This window comes from Neofelis nebulosa, chromosome 16 (genome assembly GCF_028018385.1).
Source record: "Neofelis nebulosa isolate mNeoNeb1 chromosome 16, mNeoNeb1.pri, whole genome shotgun sequence".
Lineage (NCBI taxonomy): Eukaryota > Metazoa > Chordata > Mammalia > Carnivora > Felidae > Neofelis > Neofelis nebulosa.
The window spans coordinates 24275115-24301863 of NC_080797.1; the positions used below are offsets into that span (position 1 = coordinate 24275115).

Sequence of the window (26749 nt, forward strand, 5' to 3'; positions counted from 1 at the left end):
CCTTGTTAATACCCTTGGGAACAAATTTTTGTTTGTCTCTGTGTTTCAGTTACCTTAGAAAGTCCCAAAAGTGAGTCCACAGAAACCCTCCCCATAGAAAGTCCCAAAAGTGGGTCCACAGAAACCCTACCCAGTGTTTTGTATATTCTTGAAATCTGTTAATATAGGTTTATTTTTATTACTTTTCTTGTAGCTCATACGATTGACTATAATAAGGAATTATTATCATATAATATTAAGTATTATGCTGTTAAATATGCTAATAACTTTAAATCTGCCATTAAACATTGATTTGTTTCAAGACTGCTCAAGTATTATGTATTATTTTGTATAGCTTAACAGAAATAAAAATCACATTTGAGTCTTCTTTTCTGAACTAGATTTGTCATTCGACATATATGAAGGTCAGATTACTGCATTACTTGGTCACAGTGGAACAGGAAAGAGTACTTTGATGAATATTCTTTGTGGACTATGCCCGCCTTCTGATGGTGAGAGTTTTCTGACTTAAAAAAACAACAACAATTCTTCTGTTTATTAGTGTTATTAACCAAGGTATCACAGTATAGTTATTTATCCTTGAAACATGTACTGATTGAATTTTTTTTTTTTAATGATTTGGGACCAATCTCCGTATAAAGGTGCTTTACTATTACTTTTTGATTACACATTTTTTTCAATAGAAACTAAAAATGATTCAGTCATGTTTAATAAAAGTGATCTGATTTTGTACTCATTTTATAAGATATTTCATGTGTATTTTTCATTTTCAAGGAAGAATAAATCAGTAATTGAAAATTAAATGAGACCTACAGACATTTTAGATTATAGATATAGATATCTAAATGTGCAACAATAATTCAAAAGGAAAGAATGATAGATGTCAAAACCATCTCCTAAAATACAATTATAAGAACAATAATACCTTAAACGTATAATTGTGACATGTGATTGCCCTATAGGTGAGAATTTAATATGGCAGCTCCATATTTCCACAATAACCAAATCTAGTGGCAATATAATAAATATTTTGCTTTAAGAAAGGCTGACTTTCCATGTATGGAATCTGCATTTTTTAAAATGTAGTTTAACTTTTGAAATTGGTTTAATTTTGTTGCTTATCCCTAATTGTGTCACTTTCTGATGACAGTAGTGATATCTTACATTTAATAAAAACTTATGATTTTTCTTCTAATTCTCCATGCATTATCACGGTGATTTAATAGTTCTGAAATTAAGTGGGATATATTGGTATTTAATTTATAGAAGAGAAAAGCTGGAATTCAGATTGATTTTCTCAAGACCACACATCTAGTTAGGGGAAAATTTTTAGTTTCTTTGTTCTCTCCTCTATTGATTAATGCCTGGAAATGAAGGAAAATTGCTACTGGAATAGAAATATAAAAAATGCACCAGTATACCCCTGTTCAGCGTTAAGCTCTGGTTCCTTGCTCTTTTCACTATGTAATATCAACTGGAAATGAAGGAAAATGAGGTTAGAATATCAGGTGGAAGCAGGTCACCAATGGAATGGAAATGAAGGTGTGTTATGCCTTCCGAGTTTATATTAATTCATACCTTACATATTTATTATGTACAAGTAACTAAGTTGTTAGTATACATTAAAGCATATATACTTCTGAATTCTTAATGTAGTTAGTATAAATTTAAATATATATTTTGCTTTCAGGATTTGCATCTATATATGGACACAGAGTCTCAGAAATAGACGAAATGTTTGAAGCAAGAAAAATGATTGGTATTTGTCCACAGTTAGATATACACTTTGATGTGTTGACAGTAGAAGAAAACTTATCCATTTTGGCTTCAATCAAAGGAATCCCAGCCAATAATGTAATACAAGAAGTATGTCATTCATATAGAAATTTTTACTTTATTCCTTGTAAATTAATAACCTTCTGTAATAACTGGTATAAAAAATGCTTGAAAATCTAAATAAAAACCTGTTCTGAGCCCATAAACAGAAATTCATTACAAAGAATTAGATGGACTTTGGAATAAATATTTTATTTTAGCACATATAAAAATGTCCTTGTTTCATCTGGAGGACACCAGCCTCTCAATACAGGTTTTTCTTTTCTTCCATCCTTTCCTTTCACAACTGCCTTTCTTCTTCCACCACACACACACACACACACACACACACACACACACACACATATACACACAGCCTTCAAACTGATCCTTGTACCACTACCCAGGTAGTCACAAAAGTAAAAGAGACCTTTCAACCAGGAATCATTGTATATGAATACATGTCAAAATTAAAATTAAATTCTGTACTCAAAGAACATTTTTAAAGTTGATATTAAAATTGGGACATTTAAAAATTAATATTGATAATTATGTAAATGGTATAATTTTAAAAGTAACATTGTTCTCCCTTTATAGGTGCAGAAAGTTCTGCTGGATTTAGACATGCAGGCTATCAAAGATAACCAAGCTAAAAAGTTAAGTGGTGGTCAGAAAAGAAAACTGTCTTTAGGAATTGCTGTTCTTGGGAATCCAAAGGTAAATAAGTATTAATGTATTGTACACAAATATAATGTATTGCATGTTTATATATAATAACATGTGTAAAGTGTCAGCCTACATGAAATATTATACATTATTATACGTATAATTATAGTAATGAGGTTGTGAAACCAGAGTCATAAAGCTAAAACATATTTACTACTGTGGTTACTTGTAGGAAGGGGAATGGAAAGGATGGACTATTTGCAATGTTTTGTATTTTTTAAAAAAGATCCGTAGAGGGGTGCCTGGGTGGCTCAGTGGGTTAAGCATCCAACTTCAGCTCAGGTCATAATCTCACAGTCCATGGGTTTGAGCTCCGCATTGGGCTTTGTGCTGACAGTTCAGAGCCTATAATCTGCTTCGGGTTCTGTATCGTCTTCTCTCTCTGCCCCTCCCCTGCTCACGCTGTATCTGTCTCTCTCTCAAAAATAAATAAATGTTAAAAAGAAAAAAACTAGAAAATATGGCCAAAAAATGACATTGATTAAATTTCACTGGTGGCTATATAACAGTATTGTTCTAATATTCTTTATAGTTTTCTATATGTTTATAATAGTTCATAATAAAAATTTTAAAGTAGAATAAAACCAAAGGAATTGTTCAGTTTTTCACTGTCCTGCTGATTTTATTTTATTTTATTTTTTTTTTTTAATTTTTTTTTTTTAAGTTTATTTATTTTTGAGACAGAGAGAGACAGAGCATGAACGGGGGAGGGTCAGAGAGAGAGGGAGACACAGAATCGGAAGCAGGCTCCAGGCTCTGAGCCATTAGTCCAGAGCCCGACACGGACCTCGAGATCGTGACCTTAGCCGAAGTCGGACGCTCAACCGGCTGAGCCACCCAGGCGCCCCTGATTTTATTTTTGTATATGTCTGTTCTTGTGCTGTTCTCTGTCCTGTAGAGATAGAACCGTCTGATACAGTGCTTTGCACAGCTTTGCAAGCTGCAGCCAGGAGCCCCATTGGTCCCCACCATCCTGCCACATTTCCCCTTGCTGCTCTATAGCTTGGGAATGACTCTGGGTTCTGGTTTTATGTTAATTTATCTTTCTCCCAACCCCTCACCAATGTTTTATTTTTTAGTTTATTTATCTTATTGTTATTACACTTACGTTTTGTATCTTATTGATATTAGTTTTTTATATTGAAACAAGGAAAATATTCACTTGCCAAACTAATAATTTAAAAATTTAGCTAACTCATATATGAATGAAAAACCCAGATCTAATATACTTCTGATTGGAAATAATAATTTGAAATGGGAAAGCTTCTCAATGTCCACATAAATTTATATATTTTAGTTTTTCTGAGGATTCTCTGCCATTCCCTACTCTTTGTCGTACAGATACTATTGCTAGATGAACCAACAGCTGGAATGGATCCCTGTTCTCGTCATATTGTTTGGAATCTCCTGAAATACAGAAAATTTAATCGGGTGACAGTGTTTAGTACCCATTTCATGGATGAAGCTGACATTCTTGCTGGTGAGATTTTTACTTTATTTTTGTAGGATAAGGTCATGGGGCCAAAATAGGAGATGGGCACAGAGATACAAAATCCTGAGGAATAAATAAAGAAGCTGTGTGTTCTTCATAGCTGTGTGTTTTAAACTTTTTAAGAATTACATATTTTTATGCTGGAGAGTCCTGCAGACCATCTGAGATTCAATAATTTGCTAGAAGAACTAATGGGACTCAGCATATACTTATACTTATGAGTTATCACCCCAAAACTTACAGGATACAGAACAAAATCAGCAAAGTGAAAATGCACATGGGACAAGGAGGAAGCCAGACGGAAGCTTCCAAAAATCCTTTCCCGGTGGAGTCACACAGAATATGCTTAATTTCTCTAGCAATGAGTTGTTAACAATTGATGTGAAATGTTGTCTACTAGGAAAGCTCATTAGAGACTCAGTGCCCAAGGTTTTTACCGGGTGCTGGTCATAGAGACCCCCTCCAACTACCATATACCAAAATTCCAGTCTCTCAGAAGGAAGCAGACTGTCCAGCACAGTCTACATTGTAGATTTATTTTTTCACTATTATCTTTGTTTTTTAAAAAATGTTAAAAAACAATCCAACATAGTGACATTTTGTTTTTGTAGTTTTTACATTTGATTGTAAAGGAATTATGAACACACTTGCAATAGTAAGCTTCTTAGGAAGAGTCTGAGGTGTTTGGAGCAGTTTTAGGAAAGAGTCAGAACTGCCTGGCTACAGTTTCTGGCTTTGTCACCTACTGGCTCAGTGAAACATGAACAAACTATGTATTTTCTCATTGCCTCAGTGTTCTCATTTGAAAACCAGGTAATGATAATCTGGTACCTTTCTAATAAGGTTGTGATTATTTAATGATACTTAATGATCTTACTGGTGTCTCATGGTAATTCACAAAATATAAATGCCAATTATTAATGCTGTTACCGACTTAAAATTGAAATGCAGATTTCTGTTTGCAGATAGGAAAGCTGTCATATCACAAGGAATGTTGAAATGTGTTGGTTCTTCGATTTTTCTCAAAAGTAAATGGGGGATTGGCTACCGCCTAAGGTATCATTTATTCTTTATTGACTGTTTTCTATAATATTCTTGATCTACTGTTAATTTATTTCAGGTTTGCCATACTATTAGTACTTTAGCCATTTTTTATGGCACTAGCTTTACTTAAAGCATTCAGAATTTACTTTTGGTTGTTTACTGAGTAATTATTTAGAAAAATTACAATTTTTGGTTTTTTCTAGCATGTACATAGACAGATATTGTGCCACAGAATCTCTTTCATCCCTGGTTAAACAACATATACCTGGAGCTACTTTATTACAACAGAATGATCAACAACTTGTGTATAGCTTGCCTTTTAAGGACATGGACAAATTTGCAGGTATTACTTTCAGTTTCCTGGTTGTTGAACCAGGATCTTGCATTGGGAACTGATTTTCTTGATTTACTTTGTTGTATACTTTTCTGTTTAATAATATTTACATGTTCCCAGGTAACTGAAGTTAATATACCATTTCTGCTTTACTTTGCTTTTGAAAATGAGAAACTACAAGCTAACATGGGATGTTTTTTCATTCTTTGGTTTTTTTTGAACAAACATCATGCAAGAAACTGTAACTAATATGTTAAGTAAATGTATTTGCTTTGTTGTCAAGAAACAGATCGCTCCATTTGCTTAGAGGCAAATGATGTAATTTGGGAATATGTAATTATGTAATTATACACAAACATACATGATTGTTTATATGTGTTCTCAAGTCCTTTTCCAGTTTTATGATTCCATAATGAATTACATGATAATATGGTAAACCCTTGAATTATTTTGATTGTGGCATTATTTTTCCGCTTTATAATGAGGAACTCCAAACTCAATTTCCTTTATCTGTTTAGGATCTCTTAGTAACTAAAAGGATGTTACTGATGCAGATATGTTGTGCAGAATTCCCAAAACATTTACCTCATTTAGACAGAAATTTTCTGTATTAGTTTAGTTTTCTATATTATATTAGCTAGAATAAAGTACATATTGCCGACTTAATGTACCCTGCCTATCATTCTGTCTGTGAAATATTTCTTAGGTTTCGTTTATAATATGATAAATATCTACTAGATATATCTCTATATAAACAAACATTCCTTGGGGTCCTTAGCAATTTTTAACAACGTTAATGGAGTTCTGAGACCAAAAAGTTTGAGAACCACTATGCTAGTAAATTTAGTCATATCCCATTTTAAAAGGGATATCCTTTTAGGATATCCTTTTAGGATATTTTAGAATAATTCATGATGATATGCTTAACTTCGTAACGTTCTTTCTTTCTTTTTTTTTTTTCAGGTTTATTTTCTGCTCTAGACACTCACTCAAATTTGGGTGTTATTTCTTATGGTGTCTCCATGACAACTTTGGAAGATGTGTTCTTAAAGCTAGAAGTTGAAGCAGAAATTGACCAAGCAGGTAGAAACAAAACTATAACAAAAAATTTTTGGCAGTGAACCAGGCAGATGGTGAATAAGACAAATAATCATACAAGCATGTGAAATAGGTATTTGGGGGAAGAAAGAGTAGATAAATAAGGTACATAAATAAGTAACAGATATTTACTGATAGTAATCAGAGTTATGAAAGAAATAATTGTGTGGTCTTGAGAGGCAGGTAGCTTAGATCATATCTTCAGGGAGGACTGTGTCAAGATGATAAACTAAGACTTCGATGGAGAGAAAAACCCAAGTACATTTTATTGCAGAGCTTTCCAGGTAAAGGGAACTGCTACCACAGACTGTTAATTAAGGAATGAGTTGGATGATTTTGATGACAGAGGAAAGACCACTGTGGATGGAGTTTAGAGAGCCAAGCAGATTATAGGGGAGGGCCAGGGGCCAGATCATGTTTAGTCTTTGAATCTTTGAATATCTGGAAAAGAAATTGGTTTGTTTCCTTAGTGTGGTGTGAAGCTATCGAGAGTTTTAAAGCAAAGGAGTGCTTTAAACATCTGGTTTGCATATTTAAAAATGCATTTTAAATTTTAAATGATGAGTAGAAGCAGGAGGACCAGTTAGGAAACCGTTGTCTTCGTTGAAGTAGGATGGTCGTGAAAACAGGGAAGCGCGGATAGACGCGGGTCTCATTCGTGGTGCTGGTGAGGTCTTGCTGATGGGCTAAGTGTCAGGTGTTGGGGAGAGGGAGGGATCAAGAATAATTGCTAAGCTGTTTGCTTGACAACTGGGAATGGAATTGCCATTTCCTGAGAATGGGGGAGGAGCAGGTTTGTAGAAAGGAGGGGGAGGAGCAGGTTTGTGGAAAGGAGGAATTTCGGCCAGGATTTTGGTTATGTTATTAGACATCCAAGTGGAGGTGTAGAGCGGGCAGTTGGATTAACACATTTGGAGCTGAGTGAAGATGCTGGGGCTAAAGATGTAAATTCTGGAGTTAGAAGTAGATAGTGCCATAGGTTTTGCTGAAGTCACCCCGGGAGAGTGCAGACAAAAAGTGGAAGGGGGGCCCTGAGGTTGGGCAGTGAAGGGCCAAAAAGAGCTGATGAAGAAGGACCCGTCCTTGCTCTTTCTCTCTTCACAAAAGGAGACGTTAAAGCCCAGACAGAAATCACAAGGAAGTGATCACTTATTTGTTGACTGCTGTGAAGAATAAGATGAGAACAGAAAAGATGGTTTTGGTAACAGAGAAGACAGTGAAGGATTTGATAGTATGGAAGCCAGTGGTGACCTCGACTGTGCCATTTCAGTGGTGGTAAAAGTCAAAGCTGGTTCTTTGCAGTTTAGGGTGAGGGTATGAATTGAGGAAACTTTCTTACAATTGAAAATTAGCAAGGTGGTTGTGATGGTAGGTCGGGAGGGTGAAGGAAACGGGATGTTTCTCTTACATGTGGAGAAAGGAGAAAAGGGAGGTTTATGATGGGGACATGATATCAGATTGTAGCCAGAGAGAAAAAGTTCACATAGAAGTTTTAGATCTTATGTAGTTGGGGAAAGAACAAGGTCTCAAATTTGGGCATGCGTCCAGTTTGTTGAAATTGAGTAGAGATAAAGGTATGGGAATAGCAGAAATAGAGGAAGTCAGTGATCAGAATATAGAATGCATTATCGGTGAGTGTGTTTGTAATACCTTGGATAATGGAAGAGGATTAGATGGAGAAGACACTTATAGCTGTGGGGCTAAATACTTTGAGGTATAGGAGGTAGTGGGTAGAAATGTTTGGGTAGTGGGAATAGAGATGAGAAGGCTGTATGCTGTGTAGGTGTTATTTAGCCTTATTCTGCAGCACTTTTAAGTCCATCATGCAGAATAAATTTACTTCTCATATCGACTTGCATTCAGTTTGGCCAATTTTAATGGTTTTATTTTTTAAAAGGTTAAAAATGCCAAATTCTGGGGGTGCCTGGGTGGTTCAGTTGGTTAAGTGTCCAACTCTCGGTTTAGGCTCAGGCATGATCTTTTGGCTTTGTGGGCTTGAGCCCCTACATCGGGCTCTGTACTGGTAGTGGGGAGCCTTCTTGGAATTCTCTCTCTCCCTGTCTCTGCCCCTCCCCCACTCACACTAGGTCTCTCTCTCTCTCTCAAATAAACTTTTAATTAATTTATTTGTTTTCATTTTTAAAGTTTATTTATTTTGAGAGAGAGAGAGAGTACAAGTGGGGGAGGGCCAGAGAGAGAGGGAGAGAGAGAGAATCCCAAGATTCTCTGACAGCACAGAGCCCTATGTGGGGCTTGAACTCGCGAACCATGAGATCCTGACCTGAGCTGAAACCAAGAATCGGACGCTTAACTGACTGAGCCACCCAGGGGCCCCTATTTTTATTATTATTTTTTTAATGTTTATTTATGCTTGAGAGACAGAGCACAAGTGGGGGAGGGGCAGAGAGAGAGGGAGATACAGAATCTGAAGCAGGTTTCAGGCTCTGAGCTGTCAGCAAGAACCTGATGTGGGGCTGAAAACCACAAACTGTGAGATCATGACCTGAGCCAAAGTCGGATGCTCAACCAACCGAACCTTCCAGGCACCCCAAGATAAATAAACAAACTTAAAAAATATATGTATCGAATTCTAGGGGTGCCTGGGTGGCTCAGTTGCTTGGTTGTCCAACTTCAGCTTAGGTCCTGATCTCACGGTTCATGAATTTGAGCTCTGCGTCAGACTCTACTGACAGCTCAGAGCCTGGAGCCTGCTTCAGATTCTCTTTCTCTCTCTGTCTATTCCTCCCCTGCTTGTGTCCTCTCTCAAAAGTAAATAACCATAATTTTTTTTTTTAAATACATATATCAAATTCTGTAGAAGGTAAATTGGTGCTTGCTGAATACCACAATTGTGATGTACAATATTTTAGCCCCAATTTTTAGTTTGATTTAGTCCATTGTATCAGTGAAAGAGAGGGATTAAACTGGGTTATCTTACTAAGTCATTCATCTAAACTGTTGAGTTGCTAAGGTCCCAGGATAACCAGGCTTGGTTCAATATTACTTTATGCATTATTCCATTCCACTCTTAAAGTTTTTAATGTTTACTCATTTTTTATTTTTTAACATAAATCAAATAAATCCTTCCTTGTGGTTCTCATAATACTGAAACCAATTATCACATCTTCATTTTTTATTTTTTGAAAATTGCATCACTTATAAAAATACATATATTTTTCCTGTTCTCGTTGATTATTTTTGTCTGTGTTTTGTCTCATGGAATCAGTTATATAGTATGTCTCTTTTGTGTCTGGCCTCTTTTACCTAAATTATGTTTGTAGGGTTTAAACTATTGTAGGTATATAGTAGTTTATTCAGTTTCATTGTTTTTAGACTATTCTATTACAAGAATATTTCACAACTTATGTATTCATTCTCCTGTTGATAGACATTTGGGTTTTTCCCAGTTTATGTATATTCTGGATAGGTTGCTAGCTAAGAATATTCTTTTTTTTTTTTTTTTAGTTTATTTATTTTGAGAGAGAGTGTGTGCATGTGCATACCACATGCAGGCAGGGGAGGGGCAGAGAGAGAGAGAGAGAGAGAGAAAGGGAGAGAGAGAATCCCAGGCAGGCTCAACACTGTCAGCGTGGAGTCTGATGCGGGGCTTGAACTCACAAACCATGAGATCATGACCTGAGCTGGGATCAAGAGTTGGATGCTTAATTGACTGAGCCACCCAGGAGCCCTGGTAAGAATATTCTTGTACATGTGTTTTGGTGGACCTTTGTACATATCTTTGTTGCATTTCTACCTAGTAGAGAATTTTCTGGGTCATAGTTTATGTGTGTGTTCAGCTTTTTTTTTTTTTTATTACATTTCTTTATTTTTGAGAGGCAGAGAGAGACAGGGCATGAGTGGGGGAGGGGCAGAGAGAGATGGAGACATGGAATCCGAAGCAGGCTCCAGGCTCTGAGCTGTCAGCCCAGAGCCTGATGCGGGGCTCAAACCCACAAATGGTGAGATCATGACCTGAGCCGAAGTCGGACGCTTAACCGACTGAGCCACCCAGGCACCCTGCCCCGCCCCGTGTGTGTTCAGTTTTAATAATATTGCCAAAGTATATGAGAGTTCCGTTTGTCTACATCCCCACCAGATGTGTGCTTCTTTAAAATTTACATGTATCTGAAAGATTTTCATCCTTTTAAGGAATATACCATAATTTTCTGGCTTTCTGTTTTGTTTTGGCAAATAGATTATAGTGTATTTACTCAGCAGCCACCAGAGGAGGAAGTGGATTCAAAATCTTTTGACGAAATGGAGCAGAGCTTACTTATTCTTTCCGAAGCGAAGGCTTCTCTAGTGAGCACCAGGAGCCTTTGGAAACAGCAGGTGTACACGGTAGCAAAGTTTCATTTGCTCACTTTGAAACGGGAAAGCAAATCAGTGAGATCGGTGTAAGTGCCATCACTTTTCCGCCCGATGAATTGTTTTTTTAAGGATGCAAATTCCATTTGTCGTCTTCATTCTCTAAATGTAGATGTAGGTAAATCTATGTAGCTTCAAAGATTAAGACTGTAACTTCACAGTGTCTGAGAAAAGAATTATGCATTTAGTAATTTGTTTGAATACCGTTAGAGCTTTTACCCTTTTTTTAAATTAGCATTTTTGGCTCATCTAAATAATGAGGGACTGACATAGTATTCTCTAATTGTGTAAATTTTGAATTGTTGTCACTGTATTTAAGTTTTATTTTGCAATTATATTTTTCACAATTGTTCTGTGTCTGTTACTATTATTTATAGCCGCTTTTTATAAACAACAGAAAGAGTAACTTTTATCTCTGTTTATCAGATGAAGAAACAAATGTAAAGAAGGCTTTATAGCTTGTAGAACTGTGATCAAAACTTTTCAACTTTGCTTCACCTCTCTCAGGTTCCCATGGGTGCTAGACTTTCAATTATTGGGACATAAATTCAACACTTTCGTAGAATACACACCTATCTTGTTAGATCTGAAACAGCAGTAGAAATATAATAAGCAAGAATAGAGTGTTGTTATGTGCTTGAGATATGGTGAATTCGTTTGCTTTCTTGACCTGATTTATTCAGTATCAAAGAAATGTCAGTCAAGTGTTTCATTTATTCCAGCCTCAGCGTTACTGAAAGAAAAATACTTATTTAAATCAGCATGTTTCAGTTTATTTCATTGAACACTACCCACCTAAAATACTCCCTGAAAAACAGTAAAAGTCTTAGTTCAGACTGCCATAAGAAAATAATATAGACTAGGTCGCTTCAACAACAGAAATTTATTTTATCATGGTTTTAGAATGTGGAAATCAGATTGGGATACCAAACAGGTCCTGTTTCCTGGTTTGCAAACTCTTCCTGGTTTGCAGAGATGAGCCATTATCTTGCTCTGTGCTCACATGACTTTCTTTGTTAAGCACAGGAGAGAGACAGAGCAAGCTCTCTGCTCTTTCTTCCTACAAGGGCACTAATCCTATCTTGAGGGCCTTAGGCCCATGACCTCACCTAATCCTTATTACCTCCCAAAGGCCTTATCTCGTAAGACCATCATGTTGGGAGTTAGAGAGTTGGGAGTTAGGAATTTGGGGGGAGGGTGACACAAACATTCAATTCCTAACAAATATGCATTTGACCATCTGTACATTTAGGAAATACTGTATCTTATATTTCCCCCCTTAAAGAGTTATTTATTAGCATATGAAAATGCTGGTATATGAAAAGAGCATATGAAAAGAGGTTCCATGGTAAAGAATTGCTTCAGCTTTAGAGTTTCCAAATGCTGTTTAATCCTGATTTTTTTTTTTAACTTAAAATACCTATTAAATATTATAGAACTAGGATTCAGTGCAGTATGTTTTTGGAAATGCTGATTTAAGTATACTTACAATAATTTAAGAATGATTTTTTTTTTAATGTTTATTTTTGAAAGAGAGAGAGAGACGGAGCTTGAGCAAGGGAGGAGCAGAGAAAGAGGGAGACCACAGAATCTGAAGTAGGCCCCAGGCTGAGCTGTCAGCACAGAGCCCAACGTGGGGCTTGAACTCATGAACTGCAAGATCATCGCCTGAGCTGAAGTTGGACTCTTAACTGACTGAGCCACCCAAGCACCCCAAAGAATTATTTGTTTTTAAAAATTACAGGTTTTCTAATGTACCTGGGTGGCTCAGTTGGTTAAGTGTCTGACTCCTGAATTCTGCTCAGGTCACCATCTCACAGCTCCGTAAGTTTGAGTCCCACACTGGGCTTTGTGCTGACAGTGTGAGGAGCGTGCTTGGGATTCTCTCTCCCTCTATGTCTGCCCCTCCCCTGCTTGCTCTCTCTGTCTTAGAAATAAATAAATAAACATTAAAACAATAGGGCTTCTGAAAATTATAAAATGCTAAAATGTGATAGTTTAAGCAGTCTCTACCCACTTGCTGTGACACCTATCACATATAATGTAGCAACATTTTGTAGGATAAGACAGAAGGATATCTGTTTTCCACATAGAAGATCATTCTGAATAGGGTATATAGAATTATGTACTTGACCAGTAGCAAATAATGATCCTTACAACTGTATGGAGTATATCTTGTTTTGCCTGTAGAGGAACAGTGGAAGTTAATGTGGTATAGACAACATTTCAAAGATGGCAGTCATTCAAAGTTTCACTGTATTTTTGTTTCCTTCCCTGTATCTAAAATATTTTTGTATCGGGGCGCCTGGGTGGCTCAGTCGGTTGAGCGTCCGACTTCAGCTCAGGTCATGATCTCACAGTTCTTGAGTTCAAGCCCCGCGTCCGGCTCTGTGCTGACAGCTCAGAGCCTGGAGCCTGCTTCAGATTCTGTGTCTCCCTCTCTCTCTGCCTCTCCCCCACTCATGCTCTGTCTCTCTCTGTCTCTGAAAAATGAATAAACCTTAAAAAAAAAATAAAAATAAAATAAAAATAAAAAAATATAAAATATTTTTGTATCATGTTTTCTAAAACATGTGGAGGGTAAATAGTTCAGATGTAGGGCAGGAGCTGTGATAGTCCCTTCGAGACAACAGAGATGCAAATGTGGCATAACGTCTGGTCCTTAACAAGTTAGAAGCACGAGTTTACATACCCTAGAAAAATTTCAGGATGGCTACAATGTTAGTTTTATAAGTTTTAATTTTGTCATTGAATATTGGCTTTCCATCCAGTATGGTCATGAGATCGTTTTGGAGAGTAGAATTCTCCTGAGTGCTATTTCTTTCAAGTTTTTTCTTTAATTTTCTTTTTTTTTTTTTTAAACGTGAGTACTTTTAACTGTCATTTGAAGGAAGAGTTTTTAAAAATAGATTTCTCTATTAATGTGCCCTGTGCTTGTTTTGTCTTTGTGCCTTTCAGGTTGCTTCTGCTTTTAATTTTTTTTGCAGTTCAGATTTTTATGTTTTTGGTGCATCGCTCTTTTAAAAATGCTGTGGTTCCCATCAAACTTGTTCCAGACTTATATTTCCTAAAACCTGGAGATAAACCTCATAAATACAAAACAGCTCTGCTTCTTCAAAATTCTACTGGTGAGAGTGTGTGAAGGTCTGTGAATGTGTGTTGGCTGGGGCCTGGGGTGGTGGGATATAGGTCAGAGATTGGGATTTTAGCAATAGATGTAAGGTAAAGGCGTGGGCTGTCTTAAAACTGAACTAAAAGAAAAAAATCACTGATGCTGAGTAATACATTACAGAAGTGAAATTTTGGTTTAAATGTAGATTACGGTTTTTAACACTAACCTTGTACTGTTTATGATAATAAAATTTCATTTTTTAATGGTTGCTGCATATTCTCGAGCAGTGTGTTTCCTATCATAGTTTATGACAAGCGAAATAAACTTCAGGAATTGAAACATCCTTTTTAGAAAGAGTTAACATTTATGCAGTTCTATTTCTAAATAGAAATGCTTAAGCAGTTTTTCTTTTTTTTTTTTTTTTTTTTTTTTAATTTTTTTTTCAACGTTTTTTATTTATTTTTGGGACAGAGAGAGACAGAGCATGAACGGGGGAGGGGCAGAGAGAGAGGGAGACACAGAATCGGAAACAGGCTACAGGCTCCAGGCTCCGAGCCATCAGCCCAGAGCCTGACGCGGGGCTCGAACTCACGGACCGCGAGATCATGACCTGGCTGAAGTCGGACGCTTAACCGACTGCGCCACCCAGGCGCCCCGCTTAAGCAGTTTTTCAAGGACTATCTGAAAAATCAGTTAGAATTAAGAAAAATTGCCTTAGATACAAATATTTATAATCAAATACATTAAATTGGTTTTGAGTATTTTTGGATTTGCTGATTATTCTTAATTACCTAGTTGTCCAATATGAAAAAACTAAAGAACCATGGCCTTGAGCAAGGCTCAATTCTGCTTTTTCAAAATGTTAAAACCTAGTACAAAATTTCATTCCTACATGATCAGTTGTTCCTACAAAATCTCCCATCTGCATGGGTCGTTTTTAGTCCTAAGGTTCTTGAAGAGTAAATCAAGGTTAGCTAACTGGCAGATTGACAGCAGAATAGAAGGCAGCTTTATTTGCTTATCTTGCTGAAATATGTTAGAAAGTTGCATTTAATGCAATCATTTACATAACTCACAAACTCTTTGGGGTTTAATATTTTCCAACACTTCACCTATATTCTAGTATCTCTCCTTTCTGATTCACTATTAATGGAAGAGCTTTGACCATGTTAAGATAATCATCATAGTTAGGGATGATTATGAATTACTCTTAAAATCATCACTTTTAAAATGTGGCTCTCTTTTTATTATGTAATCTTTATTCCTTTGGAGGAAGAATGACAGAAAACTACTCTTGAATAGAAAATGTGATGTTACTTCTTTCATTAGAATTTTTGTTTTGAGGGGCGCCTGGGTGGCGCAGTCGGTTAAGCGTCCGACTTCAGCCAGGTCACGATCTCGCGGTCCGTGAGTTCGAGCCCCGCGTCAGGCTCTGGGCTGATGGCTCGGAGCCTGGAGCCTGTTTCCGATTCTGTGTCTCCCTCTCTCTCTGCCCCTCCCCCGTTCATGCTCTGTCTCTCTCTGTCCCAAAAATAAATAAAAAAACGTTGAAAAAAAAATTTAAAAAGGCTTAAATTATTAAAAAAAAAAAAAAAAGAATTTTTGTTTTGATTTTAATCTACATTTCATGATGTTAAAGTATAGTACTGCATGGAGCCTTATACTCTGATACACATTTTTTGTGTGTTTGGGAAATTGTGTATTTCAAATTTTTCTGCCTTGTGTTCATTCTCAATCTATAGAAATTCTAGTATTTTCAAAGTTTTGTCCCTTTTTTTATTTTCTAGTATTTCTAGAGTTGCATACATATGTACCCTATATTTTCCTAGGCTTTGTTGGTCCTAAACAAAGCCATGTTTCCTTTAGGAATCACTGGCGTCTGTGTCTATATTGGCTTGTATCCATGCTCCTTACAAAGCTTTTTGTATCACAGGTGATACAGTTCCTTCAGTTATAATGTAGCTCTCTTCTCAAGAGTAGAGCCACAGAGGCAAACTGGAGATGAGAGGTCATTTAAGGCACTAGATAAAGTGTAAATGTTGTATCTAAAAAAGCACCAATGAAAGCACCAAGAGCACCATTTTCTCTGACACTCAAGTTTGGTGCTGAGTCTGATCCACCTGCCATACTGTTTTCAGTTACTGATAGTGTTTTCCTTTGTTTGGTTTTGATTTCCCTCAAAGCTTCATTTGTCCTTTCTGGCTTTTGTGAAGATGTAGAGGAAACTGTTTCCATTCATCAGACCTGTTGGTGTAGATTTAAACCTCAGACAGGATTCACAGTCTTTCCCTTGGCTCCAGGCAATTTAAAGAATATAGATGGAGACCTGATTATGTGTTTTAATATTTTAAGACCGTTAAGGCATGTAAGACACGTATAAGATGTGTCAGCTCAGAGCACACAGAAATCCTCTAAAGAGTGATCTTACCTTACTCCATACCCTGCCTGTCTCTATCTTTCTGAGCCCAGTAGGTTATCTTGTTACATAAGATTGCCAGATAGATTTTAATTCTCAAAACGTAACCAAATTTCATGTATTCTAGATACATTTTCAACGTTAATAGTAGCAGCTTCAGCTAAAATTTGTGCAGTTGCTGTGTGCCAGGTTCTGTTTTTAAGGCCTGTGTATATATTGGTTTGGATTTGAATCCAGGCTGACTGGCTCCAGAGCCATTGTTCTTAATCATGCTTTATCTAATGAAGATGTTTGTTGTTTTTTTTTAAAGCTCTTTCCAATGTTATTAAAAGTCTGTGTCTGTTTCTCATTTAAACTGATTCTTTGTTATTTGCTTATTTTCTAACACCAGACTCCGATATCAGCGATGTTATTAGCTTTTTCACAAACCAGAACATAATGGTGACAATGTTTAATGACAGTGACTATGTGTCCGCTGCTCCCCATAGTGCAGCTTTAAATGTGATGTATTCAGAACAGGTAAGAGGAATGTGTGTGAATGAATACCTATTTGAAAGTTATAAAACATTAAGATATTTTCTCTAAAATTAATCATTTGCTTGGGGTGCCTGGGTGGCTCAGTCAGTTAAGTGTCCGACTTCAGCTCAGGTCATGATCTCACGGTTCACTGGTTCGAGCCCCACGTCGGGCTTTGTGCTGACAGCTCAGAGCCTGGAGCCTGCTTCGGATTCTGTGTCTCCCCTCTCTCTGCCCCTCCCCCACTCATACTCTGTCTCTTTCTCAAAAATAAATAAAACATTAAGAAAATTTTTTTAAATTAATCATTTGCTGGCTTGACCTCATTAGTTGGAAATTAGAATTTACTTTTGGAAATAGCTAGCTGTGTTTATCATGTGTTTTATGACCTGCTGAATGACCAATTTATAAAACTACAAATAATTTAATTTGTTTAAAACATCAAAATATTTATAGATTCCAAGCCAGGTTATCTTTATCTCTCTGTCTTTATTGAATATGATTTCTGTAATTTGTTGGATCAACTTTAGTTAGTGAGGATTAGCTTAGTCTTTGAGAAAAGCTTGGTAGCAATGTGTTTCATATAAAGTATGTCATAACTCTCTTTTTTTTAAATTGTAGGACTATGTTTTTACAGCTGTTTTCAACAGTACTATGGTTTGTTCTTTACCTGTATTGATGAATATTATTAGTAATTATTATCTTTACCACTTAAATGTGACTGAAAGCATCCAGGTTTGGAATACTCCATTCTTTCAAGTAAGCAAACTTAAAAAATTGGTGTGTGTGTGTGTGTGTGTGTGTGTGTGTGTGTGTGTGTGTGTAGTAAAAGCCAAGTGTTAATACAAATGAAATCTGTAGATGTTCATCATATGACAGTTCTTAGTCTTATTGAAACTTGGGGATGGTTTACATCTGGGTTTAGGACTGCCCAGTATTGGTTTGCTTCAGGCAAGGAAATTCTGTCTTGGTACTGATATTTTGTAAAGCATAAGTATTTTTTGTGTTCATCGTAGAAGAAAAATTAAGATACTTTACAAATGAACATTGTTCATCTAAAATCTCCTCCTGGGGTACTGAAAGAACCTTGAGAAGTCATCCATACAGTCATTTTCCCTCTAGATAGGACTGTTGGGTTATGAAAGTGAAAATTAACTTAAGTTTTCAGAAGAATAGTCAACATTGTTCTCTCGCCATTATGTTTTATTTTTCACATATTGAAAAATAAATGGACAAATACCTTTCTGTAATGCTTTCTGTAATGGCAGGGTTGTTTTTTTTTTTTTTTTGCTTTCTATTGCTATACTTTTTTAAAGTAGCTTTATTGAGATATACTTCATATACTATGAATTAACTCATTTAAGTGTACAATTCAGTGGTTTTTATTATGTTCATAGAGTTCTGCACCTATCACCCTGCCAGTTCTAGGTTTTATCTTCCTCCCGGCCCCCCAGGAAACCCTTGTTCCTGTTAGTTAATCACCCCCTATCTCCCCCCCGCCCCCCCAGCCCATCCCTACTCCCAGCCAGCCACTAATCTACCTTGTGCTTCTGTGGCTGTTTAATCTACACCTAAAACTTGTTTAGTTTGCTGTAATGTTTTGCCATCTTGAAATGGAGATTACATTGAAGGTGAGTACTCTTCTTGGTATAGTTTTACTTAAACATCAGATTTGCATTTTTAGAAGATCACTGGCACCAGGGTGGACAGCAGTTTCTCTGGGGTGAATGGTGGTGGCAAAAGGAAGGAAACTTAGATTTGATCAGAGATTGTTTTACTAAATGGTTCAGGTGAGAGGAGATGATGAGTGACTGAGTTAATGCATTGGCTTAACAATAGCGATAGAATCAAAAAGATGTTAAAAGATCTGTCATACTTCATCATTGTTGCGTTTGTGAGGTGAGGAAAAGAAGAGTCATGTTTCTTATAGTTTTGGGTAATGTGGTGCATGGTGGTACTGTTCACCAGTTTTGAGAATACAGGCAGGAGAGAATTTGGTTTTGTTTGGTGAACGGAGACGCTCATTTCAGTCTTGAGCGGACGGACTTATTGGTGATCCTTGTGGCATTTGCCTGATGGGACATGTAGGAGGCATCTGGATGAATTAACCTGGAGAAATTTCTGGACCGGAAATAAATATTGGGAGTCACCAGTACATAGGTGATACTGAAATCACCAGTTATGGATCATCCTCTGTGATTTTCTTTAATGTGAAATATTCCAGACCTACAGAAAATAGGCATGTATCTACTACTCAAATGTTCCAAATGTTAATGCCTTGTTACACTTTTTTTAATATAATAAAATTTTAAAGATACAATTGAAACTTCCAGTGTGCTCCTCCCTAATCTTGTTTCCTTCTCTTCTCCGTGAAGTAACCACAGTTCAAAATTTATAATTCCCGTGTATGTTTTTATGATGTTACTACATTTGTAGTATCCATGACTATTAAAAAAGATCTTGCAACTTATATTTTTCATCAAACACGGACATATAACCATACTTTTTTTTAAAACCAGAAGGAAAGAACTGAGACTTTTAAAAAGCTCACTGTTCATAGACAATAGTCTTACTAATGTTCCACATTTTTTCCCCTTCCTTTGTCAGATTCTGTGTGATTGAATACAAGTATATTCTTACTAATCTCCACTTACTGTACCATCTAGTTTATATATTTATTGGTTCTGCCTGGGTCTTCCACTATATATTACCATAGTTTGGGACAAATTCTACAATGTCATATGACATGAATGAAAGAATTGGCTTTATTGCTAAAAACTGAGAAGGCCAGTGTTGACAAGATGCCTTCTGTTTCCACATCGTCCTGTAGGGAGGTGTGCCAGGGCCAGGGTGTCTACTAGACATAGTGTGGGTTCTCTCCTAGTGCAGAGGACCTTCCCTGTCTCACAGGTGTATCTTTTACAGAATACGGGTAAGAAAATGGCCTTGTGGAGGGCAGGGTGATACAGTTACTTGGTTCTGGGTGACTTACATTTGGGGCCCCAGCTGTTTACGTAGGTTGTCCGGAGAAGTTTGCCTTCCGTACTTGGCTCTTAGCTAGGAACCATCGGGGCCTGTGGGAATTCTAGTCCTCCCTGCTGGGGAGAAGAAACTCCTGTTTCCAGGAGGCTGAGCTGGTTCCAAAGTACAGCTTTTTCCAACGGAAGAGGGCCCCGAGATCCCAGATGGCTCAGTCCTCACAACCAGTGAGTGCATCAGAAATCATTCTGACGTGGTCCTGTTCATTGCATAAGACTGCTGGTGGACATGTAAACGGCTTTTTCATGCACATTATGATTTTTAATTAAATGGGGAAGCTTAATTTAAATGCTGCATTATTCCATGTTATAGATAAGAAAATGGAAGTACCATGATTTGCTCAGGATTCTATAGCTGCTTCCTAAGTAGCAAAGTTGGTCCTATAAGTCACTGCCTGTTAATAACTGCCACTCATTCCCTACATAGGCTACGCCTAGGGTAGATATCCTAGTGTGTTTCTTCAGAGGTTTTGATAGTCTTTTAGAAAGTGCTAAGATGATGTGAAGTAATTCTCACTTTCATTTCTTGTTCTGTGGTTGTCTTTCAGGAAATTACAGACATCGTTTTTAAAATCGAGCTGTATTTCCAAGCAGCTTTGCTTGGAATCATTGTGACTGCAATGCCACCTTACTTTGCCATGGAAAATGCAGAGAATCATAAGGTAATGATTGAGTTAAAATTACAGGTACAGTTTGTTAATAAGGAATCTCATATAAGAAAAATAACCTATTTTGCATGAGTGCAAGACCTCATATTTCAGGAATAAGTAGATGGAGCGTCAACATATTTACTACAGTAATAGTAATAACAATCATTTATTACTTGAGTCCTTGTCACATGCTTCAAAAGTTACATCCGTTAATCCTTGCAACACTGTGATGTAAGTTTTATGTGTACCGACCTTTTGTAAGTCAGGAAGTGATGGGAGTCATGTGCCATGTTCCGTGTTATCTCATCTCCTCTTAGTAGCGGGTCCTTAAGTTCTTATTAGTTCACTAAACTCCCTCTCCCCCCTTAACCTTTAATGGAATGTACTGAATGTCCAAGATACTTAACTTCTGTTAAATGAAAAAAATAGGTAGTGATTGTGACCACCAGAGCCTGGGGAAAATTGCTGTGTGTACAGAGGTGGTTTGGTATCCTTTCCTTTTCTCTCGTGTCCTCAGGCAAGCGGTGCCCTGTGCAGTCTCTATCCTTGCACCCTCCCGAGGTTGTCCCTCTTACCCCTGTAATCAAAATTCTCGTTCTCTCCATGTCTGCTCTTAGTTCGGTGGAGACAGGTTTGTCTTAATTTACCCAGTGTGACAAGTAATGAAGTTAAGCCTCATAGCAGACAGTTACATCTTTTAATAATTTTCTGTAGTGGAAAAGTAATACATGAGTCTCAGGAGATATTTTAAAAACATACTCATTTTTTCTGTTATATATATTCATTGTGCTAATTTAGAAAATGTAGGAAGGTATAAGAAAATTTAAAAAATCCATAACCCCACACCACCCACATACAAAACTTCCTAGACAATTGCATTTTTCTCTTTTTTGTTTCAACTTAAAATGTTTTTTTTTTATTCAAATACTTATTTAGAGGTAGTTGTAGATTCATATTAGGTGGTAAGAAATAATAAAACGAGATCCTGTGTACCCTACTCTCCTCACCTCAGTAATAGCATCTTGTCCGACTGTCATATAATAGTAAAATCCCAGGACGTTGACATTGATACGGTCACGGTACAGAACAGTGCTGTCACCACAGAGATCCCTCCTATTGACCTTTTCAAGCCCCCACACCCACCCCTTCCCTGACCTCTGGCAGCCACCAGTCTGTTCTCCCTTTCTGTAATTTCAGTATTTCAAGAATGTATATGTAGCATCACAACATGTTTTTGGGAGGGACTGGCCTTTTGACTCAGCATGATTCCCTGGAGATTTACTCAGTTTGTATGTACCAACAGTCCATTCTTTTTTATTTTTTGGTAGTATTCCATGGTGTGAATCTGAATTGTTGCCAGTTTTTTCCTATTGTGAATAAAACCGCTGTGAACATTTACGTACAGGTTTTTGTGTGTATGTGAGTTTTCATTTCTCTGGGGTAAATGCCCTAGAGTGTCATACGGTGATTCTGTGTTCAGTTTTGTAAGAAATTGCCCAACTGTTTTCCAGAGGGGATATACTGTTTTACATTCCCACCTGCATTATTTGAATGACAAAAAGCATGCATTATCCAAATAACTCTACTTGATTTGTTTACGTTTTCATACTTATTTTGGAGTTTATATTTTTGTTCTTATAGTTCATTGAACACAAAAGTTGTCCATTTGTTTTTATCATTCCTCCTCTTCGTCTTTTTTTTTCTTTATGTTTATTTATTTTGAGAGAGAGAGAGAGAGAGAGCAGGAGCAGGGGAGGGGTGAAGAGAGAGGGAGAGAGAGTCGCAAGCAGGCTCTGCACTCATACTCACAAATCATGAGATCATGACCTGAGCCGAAGGTAAAAGTTGGACACTCAACCACCTGAGCCACCCAGGTGCCCCGGCTCCTCCTCTCCGTCTTAACTAAACTTTATATTCCGTGCTTCTGTTATCTCTAAGACCAGCCCTTTCATATAATACATTGTTATGAGTGTAAGCATTTACAGATGTCAAAAATTAACTGAATAAAATTGTTAGGTATTTGGATTTATAAAAGGTTTTCAAAATTTCAAATTAAATAATGAGAGGATGAGAGAGTTAGGGAAACTCAAGTCATTTAAGTTTACTGTTTGTATATGTGAAAATGTAGTAATAACACCTTACTTTTTGCACTACATGTGAGTTTATAAAAGGCTTAAGTGCATTATCAATACAAAGCTTCCCACTAAAGCTGAAAGCCTTCTGTAAATCCAGAAGACACTTGGCAGTTTATTAGTGTTATCATGAAAGATAATATTAAAAAATGAGAATCTGGGGCACCTGGGTGACTGATTCGGTTAAGCGTCTGACTTCAGCTCAGGTCGTGATCTCATGGTTCGTGGGTTCAAGCCCCGGGTCGGGCTCTCTGTTGTCAGCATGGAGCCTGCTTTGGATCCTCTGTCTGCATCCCTCTCTTCCCCTGCCCTGCTTGTGCTCTCTCTCTGTCTCTCTCAAAATAAACAAATAAACTTAAAAAAATTTTAAGAAGTAAATAAGAGAATGCATTTTCTGTTTAAACATATCTTTCCATCTATTTCCACAGATTTTTAAAAGCAACAGTGTTTTGGCTACTTACTGTTTGCACAGCTATAATCCCCATGACATCATTTGCTTTATTTTAGTTTTGTGTTACTGTATTCTGATTCTGAAACTGTTGTCGAAATTGCTACATCTGAGAAATAATGGACCAGATTAAAGACTATAGGGGCGCCTGGGTGGCGCAGTCGGTTAAGTGTCCGACTTCAGCCAGGTCACGATCTCACGGTCTGTGAGTTCGAGCCCCGCGTCAGGCTCTGGGCTGATGGCTCGGAGCCTGGAGCCTGTTTCCGATTCTGTGTCTCCCTCTCTCTCTGCCCCTCCCCCGTTCATGCTCTGTCTCTCTCTGTCCCAAAAATAAATAAAAAACGTTGAAAAAAAAATTAAAAAAAAAAAAAAGACTATAAAGGAATTTATATTTAGTTGTAGGAAGGCTTTTATATTACCTAGAGACCTGGAATGTGACTTGTTTTGTTGATGTAAAATTAAGAGTTCTACAATAATTTGCTAGAGTTTTTTGTTTGTAACATGTTTATAATTATAATCAGTTTTCCCTCTCCCCTCTTTTTTTTTTGTAGATCAAAGCTTATACTCAACTTAAACTTTCAGGGCTTTTACCGTCTGCATATTGGATTGGACAAGCTATTGTTGATATCCCCATATTTTTTCTTGTTCTTATTTTGATGCTAGGAAGTTTATTCGCATTTCATTATGGATTATATTTTTATGCTATAAAGTTCCTTTCTGTGGTAAGTTAACATCAGTTATACTCATGCTATTTATAAATGAAACGTTATTTTAAGAAACTGAAGTCTTTATAAACATGACAGGTGGTTAGTTGAGTAATTTGGATATTAATTTTTTTATAGAAAATAGAACCAGTATTTGTTTTAATTATTGTGTATGATACTGATGATGCAATTTATATTACTATAAGTGATTTTTGAAAACCACAACTTACTATTATTATAAAATAACTCCTTGAAACTAAGGTGGTCTTTTCTGTGGACTCCCTGCTAGGTGTGTAATCAGGAATAGTTAAACGGTCCGTCTTTCAAATGCCCTCCTTGTCTCTCTGCTTGAATATAATTTCACAAAGAAACTCTTTTATTCCACAATTTAAAATTCAGCTTAGGGGCGCCTGGGTGGCTCAGTCGGTTGAGCGTCCGACTTCGGCTCAGGTCATGATCTCACAGTTCATGAGTTCGAGCCTCGCTTTGGGCTCTGTGCTGACAGCTCAGAGCCTGGAGCCTGCTTCGGATTCTGTGTCCCCCTCTTTCTGTGCCCCTCCTCCTCTCGCTCTCTGTCTCTCTCTGTCTCTCTCAAAAGTAAATAAACATTAAAAAAATGTATAAATACAGCTTAAAATACTAAGGAAGAATATAGCTTGCATTCATGTTCACATGTTCATGACTGATGCTGGACCCTTTTGTATGAGTGATTAGGAAAAAGGGAAAACAGAAGTAAGGTTGGGGTTGCTGAATGTAAATTTATCAATTTTGCCAGAGGCTATAGTGACTTTACATATTAAATTGTGCCTTATAAATTAATAATTTTTTTAAACATTTACAAAGTATTGAATGTTGTATATTGAAATGGTAGTTCATAGTTGATTGAGAAGGATAAAGTAGTAACCAGCTATTATACTTGTTTTTATAATAAAATGATTAGAGATAGCATTTTTCTTGGCATAAAAAAGAACTACAAATAGTGTTTGGTGTGAATTACTTATTCAAGATTGTGTTTCAATTAGTTAAAAGTATGAGTTTTATTGATTTAGGAGAAGTGTGCATGGTAATTTCTCAGGTAACCACAATTTCAGTTTTTGGAGTGATTTGTTGAGAATAAAACTTGAAGAATAATCATTCCTTAATATTTGAGATGACTGGGGCACCTGGGTGGCTCAGTTGGTTGGGCTCCGACTTCAGGTCGGGTCATGATCTTGTGGTTCGTGAGTTCAAGCCCCACGTCTCGCTCTATGCTGACAGCTCGGAGCCTGGAATCTGCTTCAGATTCTGTGTCTGCCTCTCTCTCTGCCGCCCCCCCTGCTCACGTTCTGTCTCTCTCTCACTCAAAAATAAATAAAACATTAAAAAAAAATTTTTTTTAACTATTTGATATGACTGGTGTTTGAGATCATATGGACTGTTAGCTTTTCACATGTTTACATAAAAATACACATTTCTGTTTTACAGGTTTTTTGCCTTATTGGTTATGTTCCATCAGTCATTCTGTTTACCTATGTTACTTCTTTCACTTTCAAAAAAATTTTGAATACCAAAGAGTTTTGGTCATTTATTTATTCTGTGGTAAGTCATGTTTTGTATTATTTCACTTATTTGTATGACCGCACTTGTTTGAAAGTTGTGAACTGTTTCAAGATTTTACTCATAATGTTGCTGTGTCAGAATTTCCTGAGTACGGACTTAGCTAGCTAGCCGCCGGCATCTTTTCGCATATTTGTCTTGTGCATCATCCATTCCACGAAGGGACGGGACCGAAAGCATGTAAGAGCTGTGTGGCAAGGATCCCAGCTGCACAGAGCTGGTCCCTGTGTACTGACGCCTCCTGGCCAAGTATCCTCTCAGGTTCCGTGTCTTATTAGAGGATTAAAGACATAGTAAATGCCGAGGCACACACTTCCAACTGAGTTTGTATGAAATTGCTAAACATTTTTTCACTTGTGTTCTCATTGTCTTTCTTTAGACAGCATTGGCTTGCATTGCAGTCACCGAAATCACGTTCTTTATGGGATACACAGTTACGGCTGTTCTCCATTATACCTTTTGTATGGCCATTCCAATCTATCCACTTCTAGGTTGTCTGATTTGTTTCATAAAGGTGGGTCTGTTAGGTGTTTTAATAATTGAAAAGCATAAATACTGCCTAATCTTTGAGATCTTAGTTCTTGTGCTGAATATAGTAACAAAAAAAAAAATCAGTTTAGCTGCTATTTACTTGATTTGAATATTATTAAGCAGCAGTTTAAGTTTACTGTGAAATCTTTTCAAGCATGTCTTTAAGCTGTAAGTCTCAAAGGACAAGAAGTATGGTGTCCATTCCCTGTTCTTTGATTCCCAAAAAGATGTACATAAATTCTAAGTATGACCTGACTTCAGTCAGTAAGTTTTGGGCGAGTTTGTCAAGGATTAAATAATGTATTGTACTATAAAGGGATGAGAGAAAAGAAAGTGTAAGAGACTTTTTTTTCAAAGAAAAAAATAAAAATTACTTTTATTAAACCTGGATAATTGGAAAAATTCCATGTGATTAGAAAAAAATTAATTGACAAATTACTGATTTAAGGATGATTGCTGACTAATTCTACTCACTAACCCCGCCCCACTTTCTTTTTTGCTTCAGTTTAATATGTTTAATTTATACATCCCCAGATAGAAATATTTTTGGCATGGAGAGGATTGTAATCTAAGTAGAAAGCATAGCTGTTAATACTAATAGCTAACACAGAGAATACACGTCACCGAACAAAACACATTTTAATCTAAATATTCCTACATGTTGCAGCTAAAAGAAAACTTACAACACTTCTAACGCCAAATGCGTGAGTTTTTCCCACATAAAGCAGT

At 36.8% G+C, this 26749-nt stretch overlaps 1 protein-coding gene across 2 annotated transcripts in view; it reads left to right on the forward strand.

The window, feature by feature from the left end:
• The window catches only part of ABCA5 (ATP binding cassette subfamily A member 5), a 72846-nt gene that overhangs the window by 33652 nt on the left and 12445 nt on the right, over positions 1-26749 (forward strand). For both annotated transcript variants that reach the window (XM_058705738.1, XM_058705737.1), the window contains 15 exons: positions 381-491; positions 1691-1866; positions 2413-2532; positions 3883-4021; positions 4999-5089; positions 5281-5420; positions 6375-6494; positions 10705-10906; positions 13836-14005; positions 16797-16924; positions 17543-17680; positions 20508-20621; positions 23741-23911; positions 25358-25471; positions 25869-26003. In XM_058705738.1, the coding sequence (XP_058561721.1) occupies positions 381-491; positions 1691-1866; positions 2413-2532; positions 3883-4021; positions 4999-5089; positions 5281-5420; positions 6375-6494; positions 10705-10906; positions 13836-14005; positions 16797-16924; positions 17543-17680; positions 20508-20621; positions 23741-23911; positions 25358-25471; positions 25869-26003 (2069 nt within the window). The remainder of the gene's footprint in view (positions 1-380; positions 492-1690; positions 1867-2412; positions 2533-3882; positions 4022-4998; positions 5090-5280; positions 5421-6374; positions 6495-10704; positions 10907-13835; positions 14006-16796; positions 16925-17542; positions 17681-20507; positions 20622-23740; positions 23912-25357; positions 25472-25868; positions 26004-26749) is intronic.